We start from the raw sequence: 12978 nt of genomic DNA, 5'->3' as shown, positions 1-12978 counted from the left end.
ATGTGGTTAGCATTTGAAGTGAGCTTAGTTGGGTTCCAGAGTACTTCCAAAGGACAGCGTAACAGCTCTGATTTCAGCCAGGCCCCCGCCGCCCTGGGATGGGGTTGTGCTCTCTGGCATGACCCTGTGACCACATTTGCCTTCCTTGTCTCACCTGAAACTCCCAGGGGGTTCCCCAAGCCTATGTGACACCAGAGCCATGAAAAGTTTTCTAATATAATTATAAGGAGACTTTTTTTTGTTTTTTCTTGCTAGCCGGGAATGAGATCTGGCCACCTTCACCCCCACATGTCACCACACCCACTCAGTTCCTTTGTGTGCCTCTTTTGTTTTTCTCCTAGGAAAGTTTCTATTAAAATGCAGGAGCTTCTTTTAGAAGGTCCCACGTACTCACGCTTACACTGAGCCACTGCTTTAAAAGTTTCATAAGCAATCCATAAGTGGTGGGTATTTTCCCCACAATAACAATAGCGACATGTCAAAAATCTCAAGCTCCTGTTATCAGAGGCAAAGTCTAAAACTCATTTCTCAGCCTGTTTTCTATTCCCCACTCTCGAGTTGTCAGATGCTGTGACATGGCTCCATCACGCCATGACTAGCAGTCCCAACAAACAGAAAATGATTTCCAACTGGCAAACACACTGTTTACTTTCCAGAAAAATTGCACTTTCCCATCTGACAGCTGATCAAGGGATCTCCTGCTGCTGTCAGCATGCAGAAGTGTTTAAACACAGGGATGGAAGTTTAAACATTTTCTCATTATCACAGAATAGAAAAAAATTAAAAAATAATAAAAAAATAAAGGCATTGAGACTCTCCGACCACCTGCTGTGCCAGTAATGAAGCGGTGTCACATGACCAGCTGGCGAGGACTTTTATCTCTGCCCCAATATCATTACTGAAGTGACACCTGTCACATGACCCGCATCAGGGCTTTCATCTGGGCTCCCCAAATGCAGTTCTAACTTGTGAGGGGGATTTTCCTGGCGCTTTTTTCCCCCCTTTAAAGAGCATTGCCCGCTTGCGCCATTACAGACAGGGGTTTGCAAGTATTAAAGCCCTCGGATTTTTTCTTGGGGATATGTAATTTGGCCAACAAAATTGCCCTGGGCTGAAGTAAAACAGAATCTTGGCCTGGGAAAGAAGTTATTTCATTTACTTCATGATGTTTTTAAAGCAAACATTTAAGTCTGCTGTTAAACTCTCTTTACATAAAAGAGGATGTTAAAGAATTTCTCCAAAATCTCAGATTTGTTTTTAATTTTTTATTAGGTGGTGAGAAGAAACAGTTTGATGACCCTCGAGCACAATGATCTCCATTTACATGCACTTCATAAACTCTCACCTGCTTTACCAAGGCATCCTACCCCTGCCAAGAGAAAGTCTTTTCTGGAAAAACAAAAGGTCAGTCCTGCACCTCTCTGCCAATGTCTGGGATTTTTCGTAAGGTCTTCAACAGCAAACACCTAGATTTGAGATGGGCCCACATACATGATAGCTGTACTGAGCACTTACCAGAACCCATTCAGTTATTACCTCAAAACAGAACATCAAACATCCAGATGTGACAGGGGATGACCACTCACACGAACTAGATGTGAGCAGGTTGGAGATAAGAGAGTCTGAACTTCATGGCTTTTTCCTGCTCCTCCTTTCCCACTCCACACTCAGCCATGCATGAAGTCTGGTACTTCTCTGACCCCTTCATAATCTGATTCAGCTCACTAAAGCAATGAAAAACTAACTCAGTAAAAGAGTTAATAGTTTTCCACCTGTTTAGTGAGTTAAATCAGCTCATCAAGGGCTTAGGAAAGTGCGAGAGAGCAACAGAGAAAGACTGTGAAGCTTGGAGCAGGGAGGGAAATGGGGGAAGCAGGACCACTTTTTTGGGTGGCACTAACTTGGTACATGAATTCAGATGTGTTTCTTGTTACATACTCTTCCTGACTCATTACAACACTAGATCCATTTTCCCTGAGTGCTGTTGCCCCTGAGATTGTGCAGGCCAGGGGATGGAAAATCTACTGAGATCAGTACTCCTGATGTAAATAGTACTCCCGTTAGTTTAGGAAAGGAGTGGTTCTAGGACAATTTCTCTCTCTGATCTGGCATATTTAAGGCATTGGGCCTCCAATGTTGAGTGAATGAACAGAAGAGTGCTGGGTTGCAGCACATCCTTTTGCCAGGGTCCTCCTGGCTTTCCGTCCCTCCAGATACAGAGCTAGAAGGTTATTATTCAACTCTTTGGCAATTTAGCATATGAGCTTTGGCCATTATGAGGTAGCAGCTATGTAAAAGAGCAAAGCCATTCTTGCTGCTGCTCCAGGGCAGAAGAAATTTACAACTGATGTCTGGATAGACACCATGAAGAAAGTGATTCAGTTCCCATCATTAGATCCCTCATTGCCCATGCATAATCTTGAGCATTTAGTGGCTCTCAGTTAGGAGCAGACATCCAGCCATAACCATCCCATGGCAGGCATTAGAGATCCTGCTTCTTCACCGCTCTTAGTCCAGCCATCTCCAAGAGTGCAAAAGGAATGCAGAACACCCCTATCCCAATTTGTGCAACATTTACAGCTGCTCTGGACATGCATATGACAATGCAGCGTAACTCAGAAGTGGAGAGCTATCTTCTACCCATGCAGCCAGCCATCCACTTTAGAAAAGCTTCTTATTTGTACCAGTTCTTAGAAGCTTTTGCAATGCAACAGCCAGTGCCAGTGTGCTTAAGAGCTATTGTTTTTCTTCTAAAAAGGTTCCAAATGCTCTTCTCTCCACAAATAAACCTGCACATGGGAAGCTGACAGAGAGATACAAGCCTAAGTAGAACTCTATGGGATACTCTAGTCTGAGCTTGCTTATACTGCTGTGAGGTCACTGTAATATTATTCCAGATTCATTGGAAAGCAAATGAAAGGCAGAAGGTCCTAATATTGAGACAAATTTCTGTTCAGTATTGCAAAGAGTGGTCAGGCATTCACACTCACTTTGAGAGTGGATGGTGTTTGGGAGATCAGGGTCCATGCAATCTAGAGGTGGAAAGACTTTTGGGACATAGCTTGCCTTTTCATTAAGGCAGAGAACTTTAAGGACTGTCACGTAACATAAGGAATACCTCTTGTCCTCTTAACTAAGCAGCGCCTACAGATAGTCTGTGTGCTATTCTATATAGCTAGTCTATATGTTCCCGCAATTATGTCTATAGCAAGGGCAAAGGGGAACATAAACAGTTGTGCTGCTTCCTGCCCAGATCTGCAGTGTTTTGGTAGCAAACAATGGACTGGGGTGGGGCTGAAGATGTATCTCCCTTACACTAAAATGTCACCTTCCAGCTCTCTCTATGGCTGCCAACCATTTATCTGATGTATCCCCATAGCTCCATGATTGGTTTTGTTCCAATGCCTCAATGTTCTGTATAATTCTTGCTCAGAGAAGTTCTCCCAGTCATGCCAGTGACACTACTTAGATGAATAAGCAGTATTCAAGGTTTGCATGCCTGCACCTTAATGATTTATCTTTGTCTTCCTTTTCTTCCCAGATCTGCTGTGAGGTTACACCAAGGCTTCTGGTTTCTGATGTCCCAGAGCTGAGAAAAAGTATCCCAGATAACTGAAACCAAGCAGACTAGTACATGAACACAGTAAGTTACTTGCTTTCCTGATTCTTCCAGGAAGAATTCTGTGAGAAATTTCACAGTAACTGTAGTTGGGAAAGAGCTCTCTGATTTCCCCATGTATCCTGATCAGCACTTACCTTGGATTAGCTTTCCTTCTCATAGTCTGTCAGCAGCCCTGAGATCAAGGACATTAAAACACCCTGGTAACTCATTAATGAGCCAAGACTCTCTGCAACAGCTGGACCAAATCCGGCCCGTGTTTGGCTGCATCTTAATTCTTTGCCATCTCCCCTCTGCTCATCAACACCTGCACACATTTGGGACCCAATATAAGAAGACCCCTGAATTCAGCTCTAAGCAACCAGTCTGCAATGCACATGTCTAATGCTTTGCTGGTGTGGAACCAGTATGCTGGTAATCCTGTTAGTAATGGCAGAAGCTCCCTCTAGGAAATTATAACAAATAGTCTTAAACAATTCCTTTTGTTGACAACTTTATCCAAGAAACCATCTTCCCTGGAGACTTCACTCAAATTTTGACTAATCCCCTCCTTCCCCCAGGACCTCTTTTGTTGAAGGAGATTGTAGGCAAACCCCAGGAATGACAGGTCTCTGTAAGCCTTGGATCAGCCTCTACATTCTTTCAATTGTCAGTCCCCATCTGTCCTGTTTGTACATCGATCTTCTGGTCCAGGGATCTCTCTATTAAGTGACACATGGCTGAGTTTATTCTGCAAGTCCAGTGTCCAGACTGTGCTGTTACATCTTCGTTGCCAAGTCAATCTTTCTGACATTGCATTCTGAAAAACAAAAGGCAGGACATCTGCACAATTTCATTGTCTTCTACTGAAAGGTGATTTTTAAAAATACCCCTCCCCAACCAAACTCTGCCCTTGTTTTATACTCGCAAAGATTTTGCTTAATTTTGTCAATATCAAGAGTTATTTCAAAGGTCCTTGGTGTAATGGAGAGTCGAATCTGCCCCTGTTGCAAAGGAATTCTGTTAGGATAAAAATCTATGGCCTAAGTCCTGAATCAAAAGGAAAAATAAATCCTAATTACAAATATTCTGCAGGGCTAGTGGCTTTAGTTACTTTACTTGTTAACAGTTGGTTTAAAACAAGTTCTAATCTTCCTGTAGATTCAACTACACTTAGCTAGTACAGTAGCACATACATATAAGAGGCACTGCATTATTTATCTACATTTTGAGAGGCAGCGTGAGAATGGAAGCAGATGCCAATGATCCGTACGTTCCTCCTCAGCAGGTAGACGGAAAGAGGTGGAATAGGGTAGAAAATGGATGGCATGTTGGCATGGAGTGTGTATCACCGTAGGATAGATGCCTGGCACTATCTCTTCCCTTCCTGAAACCATAAGGAGAATAAGGAGGAGACTGTGATGATGTTTTGTCCCTTGCTGTGTCACTCAGGGCCCATGGATTCACAACTGAGCCTGGTATGTTTAGTTTTTTGGTTTTGTCTGTTTTTGTAACTTAACTCAGGTTGGCCAATGAAGGAAGGCTGGCCGGTTTCATTATCTTCCCAGGAAATTCCATTCTCTCATGTGCCAGTGTGAGGCTGTTGTGCTTTAGATGCCTACCTACCTCTGATTAGATCTGAAAAAGCATAGAGAACTCCCTGCTTTCCATTGGTAGCCTACTACAATGACAAAAAAAATTACTGTTTCATTTATAACCTTGCTTGCCTGTCTGAATGCAGATGCCTTTTTTAAAAAGAGAATTAATAATATGAACACCATCACTTATAGAATGTTTTCCTGTAATGAAGTGCAGAAGAAAACTTGAGTTGACATTTAAGCTTTTTTAGTATGTTTTGTAAGCACCTTAAAAGAGGGGACACAATCACTTTGAGGCCAGGTTAATAAAAAAAAAAAAAAAAAAATGTTTAAAAGTATCTCTTACTATTTTAATGGTTTCACTATTTTAAATTATGTATTTGTGAAATACTCTCAAAATGAGTTAAAACTGGCCAGATCCAAGTTCATTGAACACTGAAGCATGAGTGCCCTCCTCAAGTGAGTTGTCCCTGAAGCCTTAGTGGAACTGACAACCAGCTTTTTTGGCAGGATTAGTTCCTCTCTGATCACAGAGAGGGAACAGCCGCCCCGTCTGCACTTAGCTGAGCAGGTGAGCAGGGAATGTATTCAGGCTGCCTCCAAAACCCAATCCGGTCACAGGGCTGGCAGTGTCAGGTCCTTCTCGAAAGGACTCAAGGCTGTCCTGTCTGCCTGCTGTTGTCTACATGATGAGGGCAGATGGGGTAGAGAGAGGCTGCGAGACCAGGCACTGAGTGCTGGGACCTGATCCTATAGCAGGTACATGCCATCTACATGCATTTGAAAGCACAGATGGGTAGCTGAGGTTTGCCCTGCTAATCACAGCTATATTGCCTTTTAGCTTGGAAGAAAATAAGACAGTCAAACTAATTTGGCCTCAAGGTCAGTTTCCAGGTCTGCCCTGTAAGCACAGACCCAGCCAGTGACACTGACTGGACACATGCTGTTAACAAATGCACAAAGTAAACAAAGAGACAGGATATAATAAAAGGGTATTTTCTCGTAATTTCTTTCAATAACAGTGATTTTAAGTGATCTTTTGGTCTTCTGTAACAAAAAGCAGATTAAAAACATTGATGCTGAAGCATCATTTTGAGGTGTGTCATATTAAAACAGTGATTAATTAAAACCAAGGATGTTATGAGCTAAGGAGATTTTGCCTAGCTCTGCTCAGGTTCCATTGCATGTGAAATCCAAACAAGTAAGCTATAAAATGTGAACTCAATAGACAGGGACAAAGGCGAACAAAGCAATTTGGTCAGTTTAAGCAACAGGGAAATTAAGCAATATTTTGACTGGGGCGGCATCAGAGGAAAGGGCACTGGTCTGAGACTTGGGAATATGACAAAACAAACCCAAACGTCCCATGATACCACTGAGCATTGTGCGTCAGGAGCCATTGGCTTGCTGATCTCTTCTCTCTAAATGTGAGATTTCCCACCTTGTCCTCAGCCTGGGATGTGGTCATCCAGCCTGGGTATCAGTTCTGTTTTCCCACCTTCAGTACACAAAGCAATTCATGTGCTAAGCATGATGGCAGCAGCTTTGACAGTGGCAACTATGTGCTTACCCAAGAATTAGTCAATATCATCCCTGCTTTCTACCAAAACTTGCTTGAACCTCCTGAGAGATGGCCTTTTCGGTAAGAAGCAAACAGGTCACAGATTTCAGGTTGCAGTCTCACTCCTGGAACTGTGAGCACTGATTGTCCTGTGGAAAAATCAGGTTAAACAGAAAGCTGCAAAACAGTCCTTTTCCTTCATTGTGCTATTTTCCTAATGCTCTCCCGTGACATTAGCCACAATATAAATTAATTCAGGATGCTATTTCTCACACCTCCATTCCTTCTGATTTTTTTTGAAAATTATTTCTTTAATCTAGGCACAATTCTCTAGAAATCTCATCTACGGTTTCTTTTCTTTTTCTTTTTCTTGGAGCAACCAGGAAAATACTATTTGGTAGAACAGTGGTAGGAATGCAACCTGCTAATCAAAAGGATTCAAATGGATCTCCATGCTGCCAAGCTCTCTCCTTCCCACCCAGCAGAGGGGGAAAAAAAGAAAAAGAAAAAAGAGATAGAGCGAAGGCACAGGGCTTCTCTCCTTCAGCAATCTCACAAATGCAAAACCTTCCACTCCAGTGACTCCTCATTAACTTACCAAATCTGACAGTCTAATTATCGTAGCTGCTTCACACTTAGAATAAATAAATACTAAAGTGGGTGTTTAAAGAAATTGAGCAGTGAAATTCAGTCATCTAGACAGTCAATAGAGAGAGAGTTTATTTTAAATTTTTATATTCTTATGTATTTATATCATTTTAGAAAAGATAATGAGATAGTTGTCTTTCAGGCTAATTGAGTTCCTAGGCTCATGGTTGCTTGCTGTCACAATCTCAAACTTAGCTTTAACTTTTGTGCCTTAGAAATCTGATCACTACATCCCCATTTGCTCTTTTCTGCTGATAACTGGGTGAAGGCAGAAGTGCACCTGAGCATGCAAAATGACTACATGGGAGTTCCGGTCCAGATGTCTTTCACAGCAAACAAGACAAATAAATCTTCTCAGGTTTGCATTTAAGAGTGTTAAAGGGAAAATGGAAAGAAACCTCACATATAACTTGCAATTAGACAAAATACAGAAAAAAATCTGCTAACCTCTGATGCAATAGTGTCTGCCTCCATGAAGGGTATTAACAGCACTCCCCCCCAAAAGCAGTTCATCTCCCCAAACAATAAGACCTTTATAGAGATTCTCTGGCCTGAGATCAATGAGAGTCAGAGCATTTGATCCATGTCTGTAGGACTTTGTTTCCACAAGTCATGCGGGCCAAACTTTGCGCCAGTTGTGCTTTTGCAAGAGCATGAGCTGGGGAGTGAGCAAAGAAAACTTTCCTTCTTTTCCCATCTTCCCCTTCGCCCTGTGCTCCTATCAGGGCCCAGCACCTGCCAGCACGATGTCTGCTCCAGGCCAGCGCCTGGGGAAGAGCTTAAGCAGGGCAACATCTCCAGAGGCCTGTGCCCTTGGCACACATCTGCTGTGATGTTGCAATGGCTCTTTCCTAGGGTGGTGGCTTAATGACAGAATACAAAACCTCAGTGTCCTGTCAGTATTTACGCAAGCAGACCTTCTACCACTGTGGAGATCAGGCCAGGTGAAGTGAGGGGTATTTTTCCTGAGTTAAGTGAAGGTTTGCTTTATCACCTTACAGAAAAGACTGCTTCTGGTTCAGGAATGACAGCTGATTCGCTGCTCAACACCAACTTTGGTTTATTCCCTTATTAAGACACATTATAGTGTATACACATTAAGTGTATATACACTTTCTAGGTGGCTGTATCTGATTTGCAGTGAAGGATATCCATTTGCTGTGTACAGAGGTGGCAAAGCACAGAGGTAAAAAAATGTGACTATATAAACTTTTTAGCTATGTAGGAGAACCTAGGGAAACCAGCCAATCCAAACAAGATGTCCATGAAAGCCAGCTCTTCTTTCTAAGTGCCCTGTGATAATATCTACCGGCGCTGGCTAATCCCAATAGTAATGGGATTTTTGGTAGGCAATGGCTTGCAGCCTTAACCTCCTCATTGCCTATGCTTGCTTTGCATTAATTTAGATGCAACCGGCATTAAAATGACAGTGCTCTGTCAACATCAAGCCTCCCTCCTCCTCCTTGTCTCTGAAAAGCTGAATAGCAGGCTGTTTTTGGAGAAACAGCACAGTGTCATCACCACCTGGCACAGTGGTTTTGAATTGCTGGGGGGAGGTAACAATCAGAGACCAACCCTATCTAAAAGGAGCAAGTCCCTCCTAGTCAAAGCCAGGATCACATCCACGCAACACGCAATCCTCCTCATGGAGCACAAATTGGACTTAAGGACTAACTCCTATGCTGATGGTATGCCCAGGGTTGAATGTCTCCTGAACTGTGAGAAAGGTGTATACTGAGCCTGGACACTGGTCCTGTGGGGATAGGATCTGAGGAGCCAGCTCAGGCCTCCCTGGCCCATGTGCCTGGGTTGTTTGGCCAGAGCTCTTCTTGCAGTGTGTTTTCTTGGGAGCACACTGGTGCTAACCCCAAATCACACTGCTCACCATCCCTGCTTGCGAGTCTGCTCGAAAGCATTCAAGGGCAAAACAGGGAAAATAAGCCAAATCTATAACTAAGAATAATAAGCTGCAATTGTTACTGTGTCTGACCTGTCTGACAGCAGAGTGAGATACCTTCTCAGAAGGCCCTCTGCACTTCAGGACTGACACTGAGTTGAGAGCACAGCTCATGCTTTCTTGATTCAAGGATCTCATCTTTCTTCCAGGAGTGATTAATTGGACAGAAAACATTCTGCTTTAGCAGGTGGCAAAGGGTTAGACTGAAGTTTTATCAGAGCTGCTGCAGTGCAGGGCTGCACTGCACAAAGATAATTGTCTCAGGATTGGCTTAGGCCAGAAAAAGGACAGCAAATGCTCCAGTTTTATGAAAGGTCATCACTGCCACCCCTTAGGCTACTAGCCACAGTGGAAGGAAGCTGGAGAATCCCCTGCTCCTCTCCTCTTTTGCTATATCCAGAGGTGCTGGTGGCATGTGTAGAATTAAGGCCACCAAGACGATGAGTGGGATTTGAACCTGGGCCTTAGCAGCCCCTTCTAGCACTAGAGGCACAGGAGCAAGCAGCTGTAGGAGAGCTGGCCCATCTGTGGACCAGCCCCACTCAGGGGACTCTTCGTCTCTTACAGCGTGAGCTACTCTTTTTTTCTAGCACTTTGCATCCAGATGAGCATAAGCAACAGCAACCTGTTCCCCTCTGCAGGAGCTGACCACCAGGAAGCAAAGAGCCCCATGCTCCCTGTCCCCTTTCCCAGGGTCAGCAGCCAGCCTCCAGCCATTAGCATTCCCCTCAGTAATCAGAAACACGCCATTTGGAGGGGTACTTATCTTTGAAACACTGATTTCTCCAATTATTTTTTCCCAGGAATTGACCTTTGAAAAAATCCTCTAGCTTCCAGCTTGTCATAGCAACTTATAAAAAGGACAGTAATGGATACAATTATTTCATAAAAACAAAATAATTTCTTATGGGAACCTTTTATTTTTTCAAATGTTGTTTCCCTCTTACTCTCTCACACACCTTGGGATCAACCCCCTCCTCCTTTCACCTTTTATCTCCAGCTCATTCTTTGCCCTTCTGCTTTAACTTTCTCCTTCAGAGGATAGGGACTAATAGCCAGCATCCTCCAGAACAAAGTGGGAACAGAATATATTTAAAATCTGCACTGTGTTATCATAGCAATGAGAATTTTAAAATGATACAGTTAAATTCCAAAATAGCGTGATGCCAAAATGACACAAGAGAACAAATGTCTTACACAGTTATGGCAATAGGGATGGCTACATGGGGAATTATTCAGAATTGCCTAATTTTTACAGGCTTAATGAGTCACTCATTAATATGGTCTTGCATGATCATACTGTACTTGTTTCAGCCCTGTGCACTTTGATTCTGTTCCCAACACATTGGTTGCTATGATAACGCCAGGCAGTTTCCTGTCCACAAGGTACTTCTCGCCGTAATATGGGGGATAATAAATATGGGATGGTGCATAAACCCAGGTGAAATTAATCTATCCCCTCTCTGGCAGCATGTCAGAGAGATTGACACATTATGCCAATCTGTTTTCTCATTCCTTCTATTTCTCCTCACTCTCTCCCTTTCTCTCACACTGTCTGTCTCTGTACCTGTTTTTTTCCACACTCTCTCTCTCTCTCTCTCTCTCTCTCTCTCTCTCTCGGCACTGACACTTTCATCTTCTCCCTTGGGGATTGGAGATGTCACTGCGGGAAGTGCTTGTCCGCCTCTCCGGCAGCAGCAGAGCCCTGTGGCTTTGACAAACCTCATTTAATTGGGAGGAAGCCAGGAGGGTTTGAAAGAACTGAAACATCCACGAAACTCCTTTTATCAGGCATAATTTAAACTCTGCATGGAAAAAACCCTATATGTATAAAGAAAAGTCAACTTCCCTCCTGCTGTGCGTGCTCCCCTCCTCCCCCCCCGGCACAGGCAGGCTCCTGCGAGATTCCATCTTTTCATTTTTCTAAAAATGTCAAAGTAGATTTGTGCTCTGTGGCTGGGTGAACAGAAAAGGAATGCAGATGTCTCTCACTCATGCACATACACACACAGCACCTTCTGAAGGGCAGCGGTTTGGGAGAGACGCTAGCTGGCCGCTCCTTCGCTTGGGATGTGTCACAGGAGCCAGAAATTAGGTTTTCAAATACCTTGACAACACAGTCCAAGAAAGCTTCTTCTTAATTGCCCCTATCTTAAATAAACCCACCAAATTAACTAGTGTAGCGGGTGCCCAGGAAGCAAGCGGGAATGCGAGGGCTCTCTGGCCCGTTGCCTGATAGTTGGGAGCTTTTCCTAGTGAGGAACAGAACCTGTAGCTTGAGAGACCCTGTATCTATTCTCAGCTCAGGGCAGGAGAGGCAGATCTGTGAGTATGCAGCTGTGTGCTTAAGAGAAGGGGGCAAGGGAAGAAGAAAATAAAGCAGGTAAAATTGAGGGAGAACTGGTGCAACAGGGTATGAGGAACAGCTGTTGTCTCTGAACATCAAAAGGGAGCAGGAGGAGCAGTCCAAGGGAATTGGAGCTAGCACACCATGCTGAGCAGCTGGGAATTCAGGACATCAGGAGGGACCAGCATGTGAGTTACGCTGAATACACAGTGTGAGCCAGCCCGAGGGAAAGCTCCGGGCCCCTGGGGTTACAGAATGGGGGAGAAACGACCTGTCAAAGCATATACACCTCCACTTTGTAAATGTACCATGGCGGCAGCCCATCCAGGTCCCTTTCTAGTATTAGCACTGTGATCAAGTGGAAGAAAACAGAAAAACAGGCTGTCAAATTTGCAATGGGATGTAAACTTTGCAGCATACGGGAGTGGGGAGGGAGGGCAGGCAGAAGAGAGAAAGACATGCCAGTGAATGGCAGAGACTTTCAAAGTACAGAATAAACTCATAATAAATAGCATGTGAAATAGCTTTTTCTCGGTGAGATGAAATCGAGAGTTAACTTACCAGTAGGAACCTGGTAGAGCTGAGGAGGCAGAAGGCTGAAGAAGTCATGAAGAAGCGCATCTTGCGCAGAGATCCGGCCTCGAGGGAAGGCTGTAAGCATCCTGGAGGCCAAATCCTCTGCTGCTGGCACCCTGCTCAGCCTAGGAAAACAGGAGAAAAAAATAGCATAGGAGATGAACACAAGCAAGAAAGCTGGAACCAGAACTTGACCCAGCCCTTCTCAGAGCTTGAGGCAGAGATAGTGGAGGGACACAGGGGAGCTGGATAAACCCACCCCAGCTATATAGCTTTCCAGGACATTTGCTTTTCCATGTGAGTTTGATTATGTTGGAGAATATGCATCCAGGATTTCAGCTCAAACTCATGTTTTCAGAGGAATTTTGAAAAGAAATTGTTATTTTGTAAAAAGAAGGTTGTAAGTAAAAGGGAAAATGCTGCTGGGGAGACTATATTTTACATGTCATAACTGAGGTTGAGGTTTACATGTCATAACTGAATATCAGAGGTTGGTGTTACCAGTTTACAGTGACAATGCAAGTGCACAAAATAACCTGACTGGCCCACTGAGCAGATCAGAGGTCAAAACTAAAAAACTAAAGAAAATACCATTTCCCCTTTTCCCACCCTAGTACCTGTAGTGCAGCTGATTGTAAAATGTGTTGGGGATTCACAGAGATGAATCTGTTTCTCAGGTGAAGTGCTTAAAAT

General features: G+C 43.7%; 1 protein-coding gene across 1 annotated transcript in view; it reads right to left on the bottom strand.

Annotated features, from left to right (window-relative positions):
* Positions 1 to 6796: 6796 nt before the first annotated feature.
* Positions 6797 to 12978, bottom strand: part of CDK15 (cyclin dependent kinase 15) — a 36744-nt gene continuing 30562 nt past the window's right edge. The window contains 2 exon segments of the mRNA XM_052793560.1: positions 6797 to 6906; positions 12271 to 12410. Of these exon segments, the coding sequence (XP_052649520.1) occupies positions 6797 to 6906; positions 12271 to 12410 (250 nt within the window).

The sequence above is a fragment of the Harpia harpyja genome, chromosome 7 (genome assembly GCF_026419915.1).
Source record: "Harpia harpyja isolate bHarHar1 chromosome 7, bHarHar1 primary haplotype, whole genome shotgun sequence".
Lineage (NCBI taxonomy): Eukaryota > Metazoa > Chordata > Aves > Accipitriformes > Accipitridae > Harpia > Harpia harpyja.
The sequence above is the reverse complement of the archived record's forward strand: the minus strand, read 5'-3'. Positions and strand labels throughout refer to the sequence as shown.